Consider the following 22,082-nt stretch of genomic DNA (forward strand, 5'->3'; position numbering starts at 1 on the left):
TGCAAAACATGGGTTGGGTGGCCTGTTTTAAGTGGTTGTTCGGGGGGGGGGGTGTCTTAGTTCTACACTCTTCCCATCTGCTCTTTCAATTCACCCCCCCCCACCTCCCTCAAATGATGTTTGGGTTCAGCAAATGCTTCTCCCAGTAGGGTGCTGCCATCTAGTGACCACCACTGCACCCTGGTTTGAGTTTAATTTTCACCCCGAAGGCTGTTTCCACGCAATGGATTTCTTGAGCACTTATCCTGATTGACTGGTTGGCACAAAGTTTGTGAGGCAAGTTAGATGGTGTCTGCTTTTTACTTGAACATTTGTTCTGATTTGTTTGCTTTTATAGGGCGTCGCACCAAGGCAAGACGTGTCACGTCATTTCCCAGTGTGTTTTCCTGTTGCTTTTCTGTTGGACTCTCTTTCATTGCAGCTTTTTAAGCAGATGTTGGATGGCCTCGTGGATGCTTTAGCTGAGATTCCTGCATCACAGGTGATTAGACCAGATGACCATTGGGGTCTCTTCCAAATCTACAATTCTATGATTTCATGATTCTGTGACACAGAACAGGGAGGAATTGCTATTCCCCTCAGAAAACAGGAATGCAATTCAACATTATCTCAATAGAGAAGAAGATTGGACTCTAACAATGTGAAGCTCAACAGAGCATGGGTGTGGGCAGGATTTTTGTGGGGGGGGGCAGAACTGATGTGATCGGTCAGTTAGTTAAGTATTTGGTAAGAGTTCATCTGTCTATTCTTTATCTAGGAATTTTGAAACCGGTGTGCATCTATCTGGGACCAGTAGATGGTGCTAATGTACCAGGTCCAGCAAAACACATGTTGCATGAAGAAGCATCAATTCCAAAGGGATCCAATCAGGCAAGACTTGCCATTAAGATTTTATATATCTATCTGTGACTCCTGCCTCTGGCATTGGGGATTGGAAGCATCTGATTCTCTTTCTCTACACTTTAAAAAATATATATTATTTAATCATTTTTTCAATACAAACAACTGCAAAAGGCACATACAACAAAAACCATAACAACACATAACAACACAGTTTGACGATTCAGATTTGAATACACTGATATACCTATGACTACACCTTTTTAACAATATTTTCCCACCTCACTCTCCTCCCCCTACTTCCCACCACTATCCGCCTTATCACTTAAATATTCCTTCCAGATTTCTTCATATTTATCCATTCTTAATTTGCGTCGACATGCAATTCATTCGTATGTAGCTAATCTGTCCATATTGTCAATCCATGTGCTCAATGGAATCTTATTGTGGCTCTTCCAATTCATCAAAACAAGTTTTTTTGCTTCTAATATAGCACAGTACATCCATATTTTTTTTTTGACCCCCTGTAATCTCCCATGTTTCCGGAATATAATTTAGAATTAAATTCAATTCCCCTAAATAACAATTTCTTTTTATTACTCTTGCTCTCTTAACTCTACACTTGATGAGCAGGGGTCCAGCAATGTGTGTGTTCTGCTTTGGTCCCTGTTCATAGAATCATAGAATTGCAGCGTTGGAATGGCCCACGAGGGTCATCTAGTCCAACCCCCTGCAATGCAGGAATCTTTTGCCCAACATGGGGCATGAACTCACAACCCTGAGATTAAGGGTATCACTCTCAACTGACTGAGCTATCCCACAGTGACCACTAGGATCCATTCATTTATTGAAATTATTTAATTTCCACCTTCACTATGAGGCACAAGACTGCTCACAAAAATGCAAATAATAAGAACATTCTTTCATTTTCTTTTTTAGAAAAAAGAAATGTAGTACTAATATAACAGATTAAAGGGACATGAGAGTGCCCCTTTAATTAAGGCAAGTAGCAAAGAAAGAAAAAGTTCTGTATTCAAAGTCCCCAAGTCTGATGGCTTGCAAAAATGGCACATATTGAACAAATCACTATACAGTAACATATTGTTAATGAGTTGGGAGACCCCTCCTAAACCCTAGAAATTAATAAATAATAGGATTTTTATTATATGGAGTATCGAAGGGAAGATTGGAGGCCAGTGGAAAAATACAGACTAAGTTTCCTTTCCAAACCTGGGCCTCACCTGGGATAGAGGCGTTAACATGACAAAAGGTGTTGATGAACCCATCTAAGAGAAATCTTGGGCCTGCGCAGACAGAAGGTTTCCAGGCTAACTGAGTGGGAAGTGACAGGAAAAGAGGGTCTTTCGCAAGGTGTGCTGGGAAAAAGAGGGGAGAGAACAGACAGAGATCCATCTTGGGCAGGCTGGCTGAAGACACATCTTCAAAGTCCTACAATTTATTAATTTCTAGGGTTTGAGGGGATCCCCCTCCCCAACTCACAATACTAATTTAGGCCAGGCATGTGTTGCATGTTTATGTGTAGCGCAGGCCATGAAAGACACTCTCTAAAAGGCGCTCAAAAGGACTTACATACAGTGGTACCTCAGATTAAGAACTTAATTCGTTCCAGAGGTCTGTTCTTAACCTGAAACTGTTCTTAACCTGAGGTACCACTTTAGCTAATGGGGCCTCCCGCTGCCGCTGCACGATTTCTGTTCTCATCCTGAAGCAAAGTTCTTAACCCGAGGTACTATTTCTGGGTTAGCGGAGTCTGTAACCTGAAGCATCTGTAACCTGAAGCATCTGTAACCCGAGGTACCACTGTATTTTGATGACTGAGCTCACAAATCTTGCCCCATATGCCTTGTGTGGCATTGGGAGCAAAGCAGTGGTGGTGTGGAAGAAGGCACTAGTCAGCCCCTTTCACTTATTTGCTTCTCAACTGAAATGTCAGACCACCCACTGCATCCCCCCCCCCAAAAAAAAGCATATCAAGGTCAAAAGCATGCCCAGGCATATTGCATCTTCCATCATCATCACCTATTATTATTATTATTATTATTATTATTATTATTATTATTATTATTTCTATGCCACTCTTCATCCAAGGATGACAGGGCAGTTTACAATATAAAAGCACAAAACTATATTCCATAGTAACAAACAAAAACAACACTCCCAAAACACACACAGTTTAAAAGGCATATATTGTTTAACTAGTCGTTCTCAAAACATTCAGATTTACTGCAATGCCAGCAGAAGGATTGCAGAATGTACTGAAAGATGTCTGCCTCCATTTTTACAGCTGCAGAATTTGGGGTGCCAGTCTCTTCTCTCTCCACCCCCCAAAAAGTTTTGTAAACCTATAAAAGCAACAGGAAAAGGACAGGAAAACCATAGGGAAAGCACAGGAAAAAGAGACCAGAAGAAGCACAGGAGAACAAACTGAGGATGACATTCTGAAGATGCCGCAGAGAAACCAGGAGAGCAGGACAACTGGTAATTTCATAGTAAGTATCTAGGGTGCTTTTAGTGTGGGAGGTCAAGTCTTCCCACAGTGCAGTTTCATTTCATTTTTGTTGTGGTTGTTTGCAGCGTCCGTATGACATCATTGGCAACAAAAAGCCAGCCCCTCCCCAATTTATTCAGATTCAGGTTTACTCTTTTTGGTAGAAATACACTAAAACAAAAAGGAGGGGAGGCCACTTTGCAACATCTCAGTGACCCATTTACAGTATTACTCCTGAGGCTGGAAGCAACCCAAGTATGGAGGAAACACTCTTGTTGCCTTCAGCAGCTTTTTCCATCACCAGTTTTGACATTTGGACAGCTTTACCAAGTGAACCCCCCCAATTTGCTAAGGATTCACTTGGTTATCCTAACACAACAGTGCCCACCTCAGCTGTTCTTTCTTGCAGTCCAACCATTCCTAAGCTCAGAAGGCAGGAGCGAGATGCAGTAATCAAAATATAGTAACTTGCTCCAGATTTCTGGAAAATCTGTTCAGTTTTGGCTGACCACCCACCTGTTCCTTCTCTCTGGCTTGAGCAAAGGATATTCTTTTGGAGATGTCAAGATAATGGCACCGTGTCATAATCAGGTTATTTTTAGGTGAGTTTTATTCTCTTCTCCATCTGGATCTTCAGAGAGCGATCCCTGTTACAAATATAACCCCTTTCAAATTTCTAAGCTCTCCCACCTGCCCATAACTATTTGCCATATAAATAGTCACCTATTCAGGGTTAAGCTAGACTCTCCCCAACTGTAAATGGCTGGAATGTAAGTAACTGTCATGGACTGGTTAGATGCAGATAAATCGTGCAAGGAACCAGCTGGGGAACCGTAAAGGGAAGAAGACTCAGAAACCTGGGAGTGATAAAGGGTTGGAATGACTGTTATGGATGGGACCTAGTAGCCCACTGTCCTTCAGGCATTTTGATATATTTTCTTCTCCAGGATAAACATACTCAGCTCTTTCAACTGTTCCTCAGAGGATGTAACAAAGTGCATCACCACCTGATCACGATAGTCTAGAAACACTCCAGTTTGTCAAAGTTCTTAAGATGGGGCATCGAGAACTGGTCCCAGTACTTTGAATGTGAGCTGGCCAGCACAAAATAGAATGGAACTACAGTGGTACCTCAGGTTAAGTACTTAATTCGTTCCGGAGGTGTGTTCTTAACCTGAAACTGTTCTTAACCTGAAGCACCACTTCAGCTAATGGGGCCTCCCGCTGCCGCCGCGCCGCCGGATCACGATTTCTGTTCTCATCCTGAAGCAAAGTTCTTAACCGGAGGTACTATTTCTGGGTTAGCGGAGTCTGTAACCTGAAGTGTATGTAACCCAAGGTACCACTGTATAGCTTCTTGTGATCTGGACATTATGTTTTGTAACTCTCCATCAATTTATACAACATATTTCAAGAGGTCAAAGCATCCAAGATACAAAGAGCCCTGCTGGACCAGGCATGGGGCTCATCTGTTGCAAGCTCTAATGTTAATTGGTATGATTTGTTGGCTGAAGATGGGAAAAGGTTGCAGCCCACGCCTTTCCCATCATGCTCAGTGCACTTTTTTGTGTACATTTAAAAGCAGCGTCAAATAATAAATATGTTGCTCAGATGCAGGTGGACCAGAAATGCCTCTTCAAATAAACAGAAAAGAAGCACCAAGGCAACCTACAGTTACGTAAATTCTGCTGATCTCTCCTCTCCAAAAAATGATGGTGATTCCAGGAAGAAGCCAGAGGAGAACATAGGAGAATAATGATCTGAGGAGGATGACATTGTCAAGATGTTCTATTATTACAATTCGGGGAACGAAATTTCTGAGTAAATGCCAAGCATCGAAGCATGGCCAAACAATGCTGGTCACGACTTTCTTGGAAGAAAGTCTCTGCCTCCTTCCACGCATCCTTTTTACTGTGCATTTATATAAAATCCTACCTTCAATACTATTTGCACCTGCAAAAGTTTCAGGGCAAACATACAGCTGCATTGGAACACATCCCATAACTTTCTCCTGAAATCCTGTAACTTTCCACATGCCAGATATCCCAGATTATTATTATTATTATTATTATTATTATTATTATTATTAGTCCTGCCTTTGTTGTGCTGAAGTGCAAGAGTGCCCATCTCTCAAGACAGCAACAGTGCAGCAACACCGAGGAAGCACAGAACAACTGGAAAATCTGAATGTTGTGTGGGTGGTCCAGGACAATTCTGCCACTAATGCACTATTATTACACCAGTGGCATGTTGCACAACAGACCTGAACACAGACACATCAGTTGGAAAAGCCCCATCCAATATACAGAGGGTGCTTCCAAGTGGGATGGGTACTGCTGCTCATGCGTCTTTAAAGCCCTAAACGGCCTCGGTCCAGTATACCTGAAGGAGCGTCTCAACCCCCATCATTCAGCCCAGACACCGAGGTCCTTCTGGTGGTTCCCTCACTGCAAGAAGCTAAGTTGCAGGTAACCAGGCAGAGGGCCTTCTTGGTAGTGGCACCCGCCCTGTGGAATGCCCTCCCATCAGATGACAAGGACAATCCTACTTTTAAAAGACATCCGAAGGCAGCCCTGTTTCGGGAAGTTTTTTATGTTTAATGCTGTATTGTGTTTTTAATATTTGATTGGGAGCCGTCCAGCGTGGCTGTAGAAACCCAGCCAGATGGGCAGGGTATTAATTATTATTATTATTATTATTATTATTATTATTATTATTATTATCATCTGCACAATGACACTGGTATCAAAATACCAGATTGTATCTCTCCTCTGCCCCAACATTTAATCCTGATTTACCCTTCCAGACCCATTTTAAACATTAAGCTCCAATCTGGAAGCACCCAGGCTTGTTTGGAGTAGAGATTATTCGAAGGGGGATCCAACACATTATTAATTTGATCAATGGGGTACAGGATATCAAAATCTATGTGAGGGGTTGCCAACCCATTTTGAGTCTTTGAAAAGATTTGTAAACTAGAGAAACTATCATGGGCATGACATACACATACCATAGCTAAGCATAATCACAAGCTATTCTTTTTAAAAGCATAAACAAAAACCCCAGTTTTTCCAAATTATTAACAAATACAAAAGTGGAGGGGAAACCAATTTTCTAAATACACAAAGGTAAATAAACACCATAGAAAATCACAAGCTATTCTATTAGCTATAATAGAATGTTTCTTTCAAGCTTAGGGTTGTATTGAAAGAATTTGTACTCAGAGTAGACTCATTGAAATTAATGAAGCCTAATTAGACAAGTTCATTAATTTAATAAGTCTACTTTGAGTAGGACTAACAATGGATACAACCCCCTAATTTTAGTTGGCAAGAGGGGACCCCTGAGGGAGTGCCAGGGAAGGCCCCTGCGGACACATGAGCATTTATGGATGCAACAGGGCTGGCCCATGATCTATGCTATCAGCGATCAGTAAAACAAGCCAAAGTATTGCAGGGGGAAACCTGTGGCATACCTTTGAAGATGTCTTTTCTACTAGATATCCATTGCTATTGGCTAAAAAGAATCAATTGTTGGTTGATTTGATTACAAATAAAAGAAAAACAGTGACGGCAAGATACTGTTCCAGATATCTCCATATTATATTGTAAACAGGACAACAAAGAGAAGTCAATTTTTCACAATCTCTTCACAGTTACAACATCTTGAATTCAATTTAACATGCCTATATTGACAGCGTAAAACCTGTTAGGTCAATGCCATCCTGATAGGTCTCTGGAAAGTGGGGCATGTCTGTAGCATGGAAATAACCACACTAAACCATTTTGCCCCTTATGGCAAAGGACAATATTGTACTCCCACCCCCAATTCCACCACCTGGAGTGGTGGCTGAATTATAATTCAAAGACCAGCAACAGGGCAGTGTCTCCTTAATTGGGTAGCATCCTCCACTATATCTGAAGACAACAAGGCAGGCATACAGGTGCAAGGTACACAGTTCACAACTCTGGAACTTGTAGACATCCAATGGGGCTGAATGTAAGAAGATTCAGAAAGGATAAAAGAAAGTATGAAAGATGGGTAACTACTTCCATCCTTTAGTCTTTTTATATATTCCATTTCTTTAGGATAGACTCTTCTGGTTTCTTACAGGCGCACAGAAAACTCTCACAGTGACTTGCGCCATCTGATGCGAAAACCCTTTGCTCTTCATAAAATACTGCTTCAATTAAAAAGAAGAAGACAGTTTGATATCTTCATTGTACTTTGTGGCTCAAGGTGTTTTATCCCTCATTTAACTCGCAGCATAAGTTTCTAAATTCTACAGATCCTCTATACATCTGGCCTAATTCTTTGAATGTTTTTTTAAAAAAATAATAATAATGGGAGGAGTTTTCTTTATATCCTCTTCCCGCCCCTAATAAATTCCATCACTTTAAAAGAAAGAGGGGAAAGGAGGGGGGGAGGGGAGAAGGACCCCTTCCAAATTCTTCAGCTAGGCTCTCTAAAGTCTGGACACAGAAGTGTTTGGCCTGGAGGGGTGGGAAAACCCTCTAGGAAGCACTGACCCATACTTTCCCAATCCCCCCTCTCCCTCCTTTCTCTCCCACCCACCAGGACTTCGGTCAGTCCTAGTCCAAACCCGGGCAGCTGTGACCAAAAACAAAGCTATTTTCACACACAATGCCCTTCTGTCCATTCCCAGATGCTGACCGATGCAGTGGACAGAGGCCGAAGCTAGAGCCATTCAAGGTCCGTGCCAGGACCCTGCTGGCAAAAGACAATATTGGCAGTGATGAAGGGTAGATATTCTCAAAAGGATTTGTTGTCATATGACCCACAGAGACAGGCTGACCCTTCAACACCCCCCCCAACCACCCAGGCTCCACCGCCCCAATAGCAACTGTCCACATTCCTGACCTCGGGAGGGGGGAAAGTTTAAAAACTCTTAGTGGAGAAACAATAACAGTGTCATGGAATTGATTTAGGAGGGGACTCTTTCCATTACAAAGGATGGACAAAAGGACTTAGAGTGGGGGGGGGGGAGAGTGCTCCCTCGCAAATCTCTGGAAGGAAACCGAATGTAGATAAAGCAACCATCTTTTGATGGACTGACAGCGGGGGTGGGGTGGATTTCACCTGTTATCCACACAGTCTTCTCCCCCCGCCCCAACTGTTGTCGGCAACTCACCCAGATTTCGGGGGCACCTCCAAGTTGTATTACATTTTAATCTGGTATGGAGTCAAATCTCCATGTTCTGTATTGCCACCTTTAACTCCCAGAGGAATCCCATTTCCCCACCCACAGCCACTCTGAAGGGGGGGGGAGGGCAGACAGGAGGGAAAGCAGAGAGAATCATCCTATGGGCCCCTCTAGGCTGGTTTTCTGCTCTGTTTTCTTCTGATGCGATTGAAACAGTAATAGTGTGTTGGTGGTGGATGTATTCTAGACTGTCCACACATCATTCTGCTTTTTTCCTTGTTTTGCATTGCTTCCCTGATGTCACCACATTGCTATTGTTCAGAGGGGAACTCTTGCACTACAGCGCAATGAAACTGAGACCAAAAATCCCCAGCAACCCTGGAACACTTCACAGGATTTCAGGAGGAAGCTACAAAGCACAGACAGATTGGAAACCAAGGAACCGTGTCTGCCCTGAAACTTTGGCAGATGCAAACAGTGTTGAAAGCAGGGTGGCATGTAACTTCACCAATGCCATCATGAGCACAAATAATCATGAATGCACAATAAAAAGGACACCTGTAACTTCCTGTTGAAATTCCATTGGGATGGTAGAGCTTACTTTTTATCTTATTTAAAGCGAAATCTACCAAATTCACATTCATGTGAACTGAAACACAGCTGTCCTTTGGAATTCACACTCTCTGAACTTTGTGATCCAGTTCTCCAACCAAGCAATGTTTACAAAAGTGATTACATGAGGTGAAATCGTGCATAAAAATAAATATAATGGTAAAATTAACATACAATTTGTTTTATCTTCAGGGTACTTACTTGCAAAAAAAAATGTGTACATAAGTCAAAACTGCATACAAAAATGTGCTTAAGGAGACAAATTTGCATTAAAATGCTCATTAATTTTCATAAGAGTATTTTAAAAAAATTTTATGCAGAAATGTGGAATAGCAAATTTAAGATTGGAAAATTGAGAAACTGAGAAAACCAGAACTAACAGAACCTTCCATCCTGAGCAAAAATGGTCCATCATATTCTTGTCCCACCTTTGTTGCGCTGAAACCTTAGTTGATCAGCAGCAATAATGTGGCAGCCAGTGCTATTTTTCTAGAAAAAGAGGTGCAGGAACTCACCATGAACTCACCAAGAACACCTCCCTTGTTCTCTTAGAATGTCAATCGTGCCCACCTGAGAGCTTGTCAGGGAGCTACCAGAACAGCACAGCTGCTGTTTACAACACTTGCTCTGGAGATAGCCTGTATCTACTGTCTACTGTTATTCTCCTTCTTCTATCTCCACCACCCCACCCCACCCCGGACTGTATTTTTTTTATAAAAACTTTCATTTTTGCGTTATATTGTATGGTGTATTTTTTACTGCTGGAAACTGGATTTGCTCTAAATGAGCTAAAGTTACATTGGTAGGGAGCTAGCAACGAACTGTACACCACGTGTCTGCTACTTTGCTGATCAAAGGAGACGGGGGTGTCTCTGGTTTTGGAGCACTGTTTTCTCCTCAGAACTGGGTTCTGGCTAGTTCCAGCTGAAAAAAAATGTCCTGGTGGCAGCCTTGAGGAAGCATCACAGAACAAACTAAAGCAGAATAAATCCACCACTAATACACTATTATTGTTTCAAGAATGTGTTTCAGAATACATTCCCAATAAAAAAATAATCTGAAACCCTGGAGACCTGTTGCCAGTCAGTGCAAACAATTCTGAGTTAGATGGACGAATGGTCTCACTGAGTCCAAGGCAGCTTTCTACGTTGCTAAAACAAAACACAAGCACGCTAAAGCTGGTGCCAAAAGGCCTGCTAACACATTATGTTTGTTCAGCTAGTGCACACCTGAAGATTTGCATAGAAAAATGTGGAGTACAGGCCAAATGAGACACTACATGCAGGAGCAACAAAGGCTTCTAGCCTGGCTAGTTAGCTGAGCTCATAGGTCTCTGTGTGCATCATTATCATACAGGCACACCCAGAAAACTAGACAAGAGTGCTTGCAAGACCTTATTGGTTGGGCAGTGTATTAACCTTGCTTGTTTATAGCTTAGCAGAATTCCTTTTGTAGCATGATCTGACATAACACCGTATACACAGCAGTTAAGTGAGCAATTACCATTATGATGTATCTGCTGTTTTTTGGCACAGGCACCTCGTCCCCGCAGCTTTTGAAAGCAAGGACTCATGCAGGTAATGCTTAAGTACAAAGGTACACTACAATATCATTTCTGAGCTTTCTGAGTCAACCATACCCTTCGATGCTCAGCTGGAAATTCTAACAGCACCAGATGTCTTAAACTAATGAAAAAGAGACAGCCAATCAAGGGCCCAGTTAACGCCATAGCTCAGTGATGGAACATTTGCTTTACAAGGATAAAGTACCAGGTTCAACCTCTGCCATCTCCAGCAAGAAGATCTGGCGAGATGCTTGGGAGCCACTTGCTGGGCTAAGTGGAAAAACAGTCTGGGCTGTATAAGGCAGCTTCAATCCAGCAATGTACCCAAATGGAGTTGCAGAATTATAAACTCAGGACAGAGATGCTTCCCAGAGACAATATATTAACATTGGTGCCCAGTAACTTGGTCCAGGGGTGGGGAACCTTTCTTAGCCTGAGGGCCACATTCTGTTCTGAACAACCTTCCAAGGGCCACATACCAGAGAGCAAAAAAATGGGGCAGAGCAACAAATGTAAATTTTACTTGTAGCCTGGTTTCTACACACACACACACACACACACACACACACACACACACAAACACACACACCCTCCATCCAGGCAAGAAAGAAGCATCATCAGAGTTCAAGGGCACATCCTAAAGGTAAAGGTAAAGGGACCCCTGACCATTAGGTCCAGTGGTGACCAACTCTGGGGTTGCAGCGCTCATCTCGCTTTATTGGCCGAGGGAGCTGGTCTACAGCTTCCGGGTCATGTGGCCAGCATGACTAAGCCTCTTCTGGCGAACCAGAGCAGCGCATGGAAACGCTGTTTACCTTCCCGCCGGAGTGGTACCTATTTATCTACTTGCACTTTGATGTGCTTTTGAACTGCTAGGTTGGCAGGAGCAGGGACCGAGCAACGGGAGCTCACCCCAGCACGGGGATTCGAACCACCGACCTTCTGATTGGCAATGAGGTGTGTCCTGGGGCAAGTTCCAAGGAGGGCCACATTCAGCTCCCAGACCTGAGACTCAGCACTGCTGGGCTGTGAGCAACCTAGCCTGATGCAGTCGCAAAGCTGAAACATGTCAACATGACTCAACTGGGCAGCAATTCCTGTGCTTGTTTGGTAATTTGTTTGTTTTTTTTGTCTGTTTAAAAAATAAAATGTTTAGTCCTCACAGCTAGTTAGAAAATCATGGGTGTTCTACAAAACAGTACAGTACAAAGGCTTAACCTTCCAATCCTTGGAAGAAAGAGGGTGGCAACACAAGGATGGGACCTTTTCTGTGGTGGCTCCCCATTCATCAGATGGTCTCCCCAAGGAGGCTCACATGATGCCTTCATTGTCTTACCCATAGAGGCTAGTAGTGCAGGGTGCAGGGGCGCCAAGTTCTGGAGGGCGCCAGGGAAGAGGCAGAGGCTGGATTCGGTGCCTCCCGGCATAGCTCACCGCCCTCGCCCACCTCCGCCATGCCACACTGAAGCAGCGTGTGCCCGGAGCCTCTGTCTGCCTTGGCCCCCGTGGCACGAAGCGGCGAGGCGGGCAGCCCTGCCGTCCTCCCTAAAAAACTCTGGGAAACGGGGGGGGGGGGGCAGCACCAGAGGGAGCTTCGCACCACAGTGCCGGATATGCTTAAGATGCCCCTGTTCATTACATATCTTTAGGTGACAGGTGAAAATGTTCTTCTTCACTCTGGTCTTTGGCTGATTAAACAATCAATGGTATTTTAAATGTTTCTGGGGTGGGGGTGATTGTTTTGCTATGAAGTTACGTAGTTTTGTGTTTTTATACTGCCCACTGCCCTGTGATCATTGGATGAAGGGTGGTATATAAATTTATTTATTTATTTATTAAATAATTTGAATTCAGGCCTTAGGTCGCAATTTGTCTCTCGGGCTCAGGTCCTACACCTCTATGGGGCAAATAACATTGCCAAGTCTAACAGGTTCATCTTAAGGATCAGCATGATAAATTTAAGTTGAGCACTTTGAACACCCTGAAATCACTACCTAAATCCAAATATCATCAGAGGAGCCAGAGCATCTCTCCTGCATGCAGCAGGTCTCAGGTTCAGTCCTGGGCAGCATCTCCAGTGGGAAAAGGATGAGGAAGCAGCAAGTGCTGTGGCCACGACCCTTCATTGCTGGAGTCTCTGCAGAGCGGCTGCCAGTCAGAACAGACAACACTGGGCTCAATGGACAAATGGTTTGGCTTTCTCTAATGGCCCTGCTTTTGCATATATAAAGGTTTATCCCCTGCATTTTACACTGTACTATAATTTTATGTTTTGATGTCTGCTTTTCAAATGATTGGACACTACCTTGGAATACAATGTCGAAGATGGTCAAGAAATATCCTTAAATGATAATAATCGGGTATCACCACACATGCTCACACGCCAACCAAATATTGCCCTGCTTGGGGAAGTGGAGAGAGTTCATGTTATGGGGATATTCTGGTCAAAAACTGTCCCCAGTGTGTTCACATTTCTCAGTCAGATGTCCTCCTGGACTTGGACCACATTCACAACACATGTTTAAAGCACCATGACACCACTTTCAGCAGCCATGGCTTCCCTCAAAGAATTCTGGAAGCTGTGATTTCAGCTCTCTTGACATAATATGCTGGAGACAGTTCTCTAGTAACACTTCTTTATTAACGCAACAAGACTGAAACTTGAGGAGGGGAGAGCTACATTTATAGGGACAGGGAACAAGCTAGAAAGGATACATTTTGGAGGGAACAATATCAGGCAATCACAGTCCTGCCTTTTGGAGGCAACCAATAAGACAGAGGATCCAAATACAGCAGCTTAAATGAACCAATAGTAGCTGTACCCTCTGGAACCAAAAGGCAGTTACTTTACCCCAATGCAATACAGACAGTAATAATACAGATATAAAATCCTTTGACTCAATACACAACACCCCTCCCCCCCTAGTGAGCACAGCAGACGTAATCTCTCAGGTACTGTGGGGTCCTACAACTTCTACTTGATCTCCTGACAACAGGTGTTGCCGGTTCTGGATTGGGTGTCACCTGTGGTAGGGGGGCTGCTATAGGGGTTTCGTCAGGAACAGATGGAGTCCCAGACATCTCAGGGTCCCCTACCTGTACCTTGTCATCCTGAGGACTAGCAGACCCTGGTTCATTTGCTGAAGCCCCTGGTGATTGCACCTCTGGGCCATTTTCAGTCTGGTCTTGCAGCTCTGCGTCGTTAGCCAGGGATGAATTATCAGACTCCTCCCTGCTGAGCGCCCGGCGCCTCAGCTGATCTATATGTCTCTTCCAAACTTGTCCATTTTCCAAGGTCACATAATAGGACACAGGTCCACTAGCCCGGGTGACCACACCAGCCACCCACCGCGAACCTCGTGAATAGTTCCTCACCCAGACCAGATCTTCAGGGGTGAAATACCTTGTTGTGTCAGTCTCAGCCTGGGGGTTTGCTCTTGAATTACGGTTTGGCATTTTATCCGGGTGGACATAATCCAGCACCGTTACCAATCTTCTACCCAAGAGCAGCTCAGCTGGCGACTTGCCCGTCGCAGTACACGGCGTCGCATGCTGCAAAAATAACATTCGCGCGATGCGAGCTGACCAGTTACACTCCATTAAGCGCGCAATGGATTCTTTGGCTGTTCTTACCATGCGCTCCGCCTGCCCATTGGAGGATGGGTGAAAGGGCGCGGATGTGACCCCTCTTATGAAGTTATCAGCCAAGAATGCCTTGAATTCTTGGGATACAAAAGCTGCCCCATTATCTGATACAATGGTCTCAGGTAACCCGTGGGTTGCAAACAGCTGCCTCAACACCTTGATTACGGCAGCTGATGCCATGCTAGGGACCATCGCCACTTCTAACCATTTGGAATATGCATCGACGATAACCAAAAAGACCTTCCCCTGGAATGGCCCAGCAAAATCTAAGTGCAGCCGGCTCCAGGGAGATCTGGACTGCTCCCACCAGTGAACTGGTGCTCTGGCCACTTCTGGCCGCACCTCTTGGCATGCCTTGCATGTTCGTACCCATTGCTCTATGTTCTGGTCCATTCCAGGCCACCACACATAACATCGGGCTAGCGACTTCATCCTGACCATTCCCGGGTGTCCCATGTGAAGCGTCTCAAGAACCCTGTTTCTCAGTGGTGCTGGGATGATCACCCTATCTCCCCACAGGAGACAACCCTTATGCATGGATAACTCGTGCTGCCTTGTCGCATAAGGCCTGAATTTGTCTTCATGCGGACCACCTGGCCACCCCCTCCAGCACACGGGAGCACACGGGAGAGAACAGCATCTTTCCTCGTTTTCTCAGCAATATCAGTAGCCGTTACAGGAGCCCCCGGAAGTGTTTCCAGCATCATTATGTGCTCCGCTGGAGCAGGATCCTCATTGCTCCCGCCAGGAAGGGGCAATCGACTCAGCGCATCAGCGTGGCACAACCGTTTCCCCGGCACATGGGTCAAGGTGTACTGGAACCTGTTCAGGAATATAGACCAACGCAACATTCTGGGGGAGAGAATTTGTGGCGTTTGTTTGTTCGGGTTGAACAACCCCAACAGTGGTTTGTGGTCCGTTTCAATGGAGAAATGACGACCGTACACATAATCATGGAACTTTTTGATTCCTGCCACAATTGCAAGCGCCTCTTTGTCAATTTGAGCATAGTTGCGCTCCATGGGCGACAACGTACAGGAATAGAAAGAGATGGGCTTTTCCGACCCATCCGGTTCCCTATGACTCAGCACCGCCCCCAGGCTGTATTGAGAGGCATCACATGCCAGGACCAGCGGCTTCGATTCATCATAATGAGCAAGGACGCTCCTGCTACTCAGCATTCCTCGCAAGGAGTCAAAAGCCTTCTGCTGCTCCTGCCCCCATCGCCACACATTCTTTTTCTGCAACAGTCTATGTAATGGTTCAGCTACCGAAGCTTTCTGGGGTAAGAACGAATGATAAAAGTTAATAAGTCCAAGGAATGACTGCAACTCCGTCTTGTTCTGTGGTCGTGGTGCCTCGATGATGGCCTTAACCTTAGCATCTGTGGGGTGGATGCCTGATGCATCAATTTTAAACCCCAAGAATTCCACAGTTGGCACCCCAAAACTGCATTTTTCCTTTTTTAGTTGCAACCCCACCTCCTTGAACTTGAGCAACACTGCACGGACACGCGCAACCAGTTCCTGTGGGTCTTTTCCAGCAATCAAAACGTCATCAAAAAATGGCAAGACCCCCAGCAGACCTCTTAACAGGCGTTCCATGAGCCCTTGAAAAATCCCTGGGGCCACACAAACTCCAAATTGTAATCTGTTAACTCTGAACGCCCCTTTATGTGTGACAATAGTCTGTGCTTCCGCTGATTGTGGGGTTACTGGCAGCTGTTGGTAAGCTTGTGCCAGGTCAAGTTTGGCGAACACCTTGCCCCCAGCCAGTTTAGCCAACAGATGTGATACGACTGGAATGGGGTATGAATTTCCCCTGAGTGCCTTATTGATAGTACATTTGTAATCAGCACAGATCCTGACTTCCCCATTTGCTTTAAGGGGCGTGACGATTGGAGTCTCCCACTTAGCGGAGTCCACGGGTGAGAGAACTCCCTGCTTGACCAATTTATCCAGCTCTGCTTCGATCTTGGGTTGCAGTGCAAATGGCACTCGCCTTGGTTTGAGTCGGATTGGGGCCACCCCAGGGTCCAATTCGAAGTCAACTGGGGGCCCTTTATAACAACCCAGTTTTCCATTAAAGAGACCAGCAAATTCTTTGTATAATGCCTCGCTCATCTCGGGGCGGTTTGGATTGAATTAAGCCCTGATATACTCAGTCCCAGGGCAGGAAACCAGTCAGTGCCCAAGAGACTGGGGTGACTGCCCTTCGCAATCACCAGTTTGAGTACCGCCTGTTTCTCCCGGAACTGTACTCTCACGGCACACATTCCCATGACATGGATGCGGCCCGCTGAGTATGACTGCAAAGTTGCCGGGAAGGGCTCCAGAGGGGGCAACTTACCCCTGGGGAAGAATGTCCTCGCGGTCTGGTCCGACACGATAGTGAATCCAGATCCGGAGTCCACCTCCATGTCGCACAGCTGACCCTCAATCTTCACCTTGACGTGTGCCTTGCCTTGCGCTGGAAACTGCACGACCCTCCCGTTGATCTCTGTTACGTAGTTGCAGTCCTTTAGAACATGGTTTGCTGTGGCCGATCTGCGATGCTCCAGTCTAGGTGCTCCTGTCACTCCCAACGCCGCCGATCTACAGACCCTGGCGATGTGACCTGTCTTTCCGCACGTCCGGCACATAGCATCCCGGAAACGACAACTCTTCCGCTCATGGTTTCCGCCACAACCAGGGCACCTGCCTCAGTGATCTTTGTGCACTGTGCAGGCCTGACGCACTGACTCGACCCCACGGACTGGGCTCTGGCTCGGAGTAGCCTCTAGCTCGTCCATGGCATGCGCAACTTCTATCTGTGGTTTAGGGGCCCTGCGACTGGCATCAAGCTCCTCTCTTTCATAATTCTCCGTGGCGGTGGCCTCCTTCAAGGCTGAAGCAAGGGTAACCTCTTCTTTAGCCACGATGCGTCTTCTGGCTTTCTTGCTGCTCAGACCACCGACAAACCGATCCAGGAGAGTCTCTTCCAGATCTTGGAAGTCGCAGTGCTGAGCGAGCTTCCGCAGTTCAGCTAGAAATGCAGATACAGACTCCCTAGCACGCTGCTGCCTCTTATGAAACTCCATCCGCCGGGCCATCTTGGTCTCAGTAGGCGCTAAATGGCTTGTTAGGCAGGCAAGAATATCTTTGAGAGATGTCTCACTTAGCTTCGCTGGGGCAAGCAATGCCTTGGCCAGCTTGAAGGTCTCAGGCCCACAGTAGCTCAGGAATGTGGCCTTTCTTTTGCTGGCATCGGTGATCCCTTGAGCCACTGCGAAGAACTCGAAGCGTTCGACGTAGTCTTCCCACGTGTGGGGCTCTGATGGCTGGAAGGGCTCCAATACCCTTGGACTCTCCATTGTCCTGTGGGCAGGGTCGTCTTCTCAGCCGGCCAGTGAGTCTTGTTCTTAGCTACAATCCGGACTCTGAGGCAGGGCTGCGTTTAACCGCTCCTCAGCATTCCGAATCCCATCCTCGTCGCCAGTTGTTGTGACGTGGGGTTTGTGATTTCAGCTCTCTTGACATAATATGCTGGAGACAGTTCTCTAGTAACACTTCTTTATTAACGCAACAAGACTGAAACTTGAGGAGGGGAGAGCTACATTTATAGGGACAGGGAACCAGCTAGAAAGGATACATTTTGAAGGGAACAATATCAGGCAATCACAGTCCTGCCTTTTGGAGGCAACCAATAAGACAGAGGATCCAAATACAGCAGCTTAAATGAACCAATAGTAGCTGTACCCTCTGGAACCAAAAGGCAGTTACTTTACCCTAATGCAAATACAGACAGTAATAATACAGATATAAAATCCTTTGACTCAATACACAACAGTTCAGGGTGCTGAGAATTGGTTAGGAGACTTCCTGCTCCTATTCCCCTCACAGACCTGAATTTCCCAGAGTTCCCTGCTAAACTGCAGCTCTCAGAATCCTTTGGGGGAAACCACGACTATCCTAAGTGGCACCATAGCGCTTTAAAAGTGGGAAGCGGGGGCGGAGGAGAGAGATGAAAAAGGGGAAAAGGGGTGGAGAAGATTTTGCAAGAAATGTAGGGCCTTCATCAGAGGAAAGCACACATCTACACCTTGCATGACTTAACCCTCTCAAAACCTTGCACTAACTTAATTTTTAAAATATATTTCAACTGTGTCAGACCAACACAGCTACCTACCTGAATCTAGATCCATAGCAGAGCATCTGCCTTAAATCCATCTGCCTTAAATCCTGATTCAATCCCTGGCATCTCTGGGTGGGGTTGGGAGAGCCTCTGCCAGTGTAGACGGTATTAGGGTGGATACAACAGCATTCCAACATACTATATGGCCACTTCCTGTGCTTTTTAACTGGACCCACCCTTATTTTTAGGTGAAGGACAGCAGCTCAGCAGTGGAGCGCCTTCTACTTTCCATAGAATCGTAGAAGTGTGGAGTTAGAAGGAACCCCAAGGGTCATCTAGTCCAACCCCCTGCAATACAGGATCTCCCCCGGTTCAGTCCCTGGCATCTCCACATGGATGCTTGGAGGAACCTCAGTCTGAAGCCCTGCGGAGCTGCGGCTAGTCATTGTGAGCCAGAAGTCTGACTCCTATGTTCGTACATCTCAGGACAGCTAACAATGATCAAATTGAAACAACAAGATGTAAAAACTAAGAGGAAACAGCATTTTTCTGAAAGAAGTGGAGAGTTAAAAGTAGCTGCCCAAACCAATTTCAATAACATAGCTTCTGACAGGTCAGCAACCCCACTAAAAAAAATCTAACTAACCCACTTCTGGCCCACAGCCCATAACTTTATTTGTTCTGCACTCTTTTTCTTTCATGGGACAGAAGAGGAGATGAAAGAGTTCTCTTCCGTGTGTGTGTGTGTGTGTGTGTGTGTGAGAGAGAGAGAGAGAGAGAGAGAGAGAGAGAGAGATTGCAGGGGAGACAAAAGTGACATATACGGTACGCACACACACAGTACGAGGAAGTCCACTGGCATAGGAAGAGAATGGGTAATTCATCTTAAGGCTCAGTCAAAAGTCCTTTGTTAAGGCCCTTAACCCTTTGGCAAGCCTTGGAGATGTTTGTAATCTGCACCACCAGACACACCAGCGACACTGGGTCTCTCCCCGCCACACCACCGGACTTATAACACAACAGAGGCTGAGATTACTGACAAAGAGAGAGGCAGAAAGGACACAAGAAAGGTGGTATTCAAGTAAACCTTACTCAAAGGTGGCTCTATTGATTTCCAAGTTGAACATGGCTGCAAACAACCAAAGTACAGTACATGTCAATCCCACCAAGCCATTTCAAGTGAAATTGTTCCAATGAGCAGACAAAACAATTTGACTTTGATTCAAGCTACAATGTGTATCTTTCTTTCTACACCAGAAGAAACACCTAAATAAGAATAATGTCACATGGCCTAAATAATATTATTTATTAATTACGCATATTCTGGAGTGCATAGGGTGTTATGGGAGGGGTAGTATCTCTGGTGGGGGGCATGCAGTGCTCCTTCTGGGGTAGTTCATCCCCCTTTGGTCCCCACCCTGCAATCAGCTCTCACTGTGAGAAGCGAAGTTACAGGGAACCAGGAAGAGGGCCTTCTCAGTAGTGGCGCCCGCCCTGTGGAACATCCTCCCATCAGATGTCAAAGAGATAAGCAACTACCTGACATTTAGAAGACATCTGAAGGCAGCCCTGTTTAGGGAAGTTTATAATGTGTGACATTTTAATGTATTTTTAATCTTTGTTGGAAGCCGCCCAGAGTGGCTGGGGAAACCCAGCCGGAGGGGGGGGGGTTTACAAATAAATCATCATCATCATCATCTGTGGGGTAGATCAGGTTCAGAGACAGAGTGATTGGTTAAAGATTCACATACAAGCAGGGACCTGAATTGAAAGTTCAGTCTGTCGCTATTTCCACAACCTCACAAAACCTGGCTCTTCGTGGCTGTTCTGCTATATATTTGAGGCTCTGCTTATTTCTTGTCAACTAAAAATGAGGTGGCATGATAGAAGATAAAATGAAGCATGGCATGGAGAAAGTGTATAGAGGAAAGTTTCCTCCCTCTCTCACAACCCCAGAACTCATAGACATCCCATGAGCAGAATGCTGAAAGATTCACACGTGGCATAGTTAAACCATGGAACTCCCTCCAGGCATGGCCATCAACTTGGATGGCTTTAGAAGAGGATTGGGAAAATTTATGAATAACAGTTGCCGGAAGCCACAGGAGAGGAGAGTGCTCTTGTGCTTGGTTCCTACCTGAGAGCTTCCAGGTGGACCCTGTGAGAAAGGATTGCTGGACTAGATAAGCCATTGGCCTGGTTGAGAGGGGTCTTCTTATGTTCCTATGATCCTTATTAAATTAACTCTGACCACCATTTTCCCTTTCAGCACTTCTACTCTCCTTCGTGAAAGGTGCATATGATATCTGTACTCTTGAGGAAACCCTTCCTGATACCCCCGATAATAAATGGAGAAAAAATGAACTTCTAACATGTCTGCAAATATAGTAAAGCAGTTTGGAAAAAAATCTCCAACTTACAGGGTTTTCGCAAGGCTGGTCTCTGCTGCCATCACCATCACTCCAGCACTGAAGACATTCTGCTAAAACAGTTATTTGCTTCTAGAGGAGAAATATTTGTCCTGCTTTTTTGGAAGGATCAGTAGAAGGGGGGGAGGGGGGCTGGAAATAACTTCACTGGGTTGCGTTTTCTGACTGGCCCCTCCCTCTTGACCTATTTTCTTTCCTGGCAAAGTCAGGAAGGAAAGGGGGAAAGTTGGCACATGTGGGATTTATTTTATTTACCTTGCCAAAAGAATCTGCCTCTGCTTGGGGATTTTGGAATAATCTGATTATTGTTTTCAGTGGATCTCCAAAATGAGATTTGTGCCAGAAGAGAAATGATTTTTAAAAACACAACAACCAACGGCTAAATAAAGTGGGTTGGGTACCAGGGGCCCAGGTGACCAGTATTTTGGTTTCCTCTCCTGTCCACACCAGCAACTTGGAACCTAAAAGGCAGGTAGAAGGGTGGGTTACAGCACTCTATTTACTTTGCTCTCATATGTCATACATGGTTTTTTCCAGGTTGAAATTTCATTTGCAGAAATTACATCTGCAGAAAGGATGCCTTTATGCTTCGGGCTGCAAAGGAAATATAAAAAGAACCTGCTGGATCAGACCAAAGGCCCTTCTAGGCGACATTCTCACTTACCTTCCAATGTTCCTCAGATGAACACAGGGACATTTCTCACTCTCCCCACAACTGACCATCCTATAAACCCCCATTTTTTTGTATGTCCCCCTCCCCCAGGCATTTCCTATCAGAAGAAGGGCAAGTGCCCCCACCACGACACCAAGAGGACACAGAACACATGCCCTCCAAAGTCTTGAGAAAACCCTTTAATCCCAAATGTATGTTTATTCTTTGGTAAATTTACAAAAAGAAAAACACCCACCAATACAGTCGTACCTCACGTTACAGACGCTTCAGGTTACAGACTCTGCTAACCCAGAAATAGTACCTCAGGTCAAGAACTTTACCTCAGGATGAGAACAGAAATCATGTGGCGGCAGTGGGAGGCCCCATTAGCTAAAGTGGTGCTTCAGGTTAAGAACAGTTTCAGGTTAAGAACAGACCTCTAGAACGAATTAAGTCCTTAACCCGAGGTACCACTGTAAATAAATTTTTAGAAAGGGGCAGGATTAGACATGGATGCACAAAGCATTTTTAAAAACAATCAAGACTCTTTGTGC

At 45.3% G+C, this 22,082-nt stretch overlaps 1 protein-coding gene across 1 annotated transcript in view; it reads right to left on the reverse strand.

Moving 5' to 3' along the window:
- CERCAM (cerebral endothelial cell adhesion molecule) overlaps nucleotides 1-20,962 on the reverse strand; it is a 57,268-nt gene extending 36,306 nt beyond the window's left edge. The window contains exon 1 of the mRNA XM_081847614.1: nucleotides 20,868-20,962. Coding sequence (XP_081703740.1) covers nucleotides 20,868-20,905 — 38 coding nt within the window. The 5' untranslated portion in view covers nucleotides 20,906-20,962. The remainder of the gene's footprint in view (nucleotides 1-20,867) is intronic.
- Between the last annotated feature and the right edge of the window lie 1,120 nt (nucleotides 20,963-22,082).

Source organism: Podarcis erhardii (assembly GCF_964252035.2).
Source record: "Podarcis erhardii genome assembly, chromosome: Z".
NCBI lineage: Eukaryota > Metazoa > Chordata > Lepidosauria > Squamata > Lacertidae > Podarcis > Podarcis erhardii.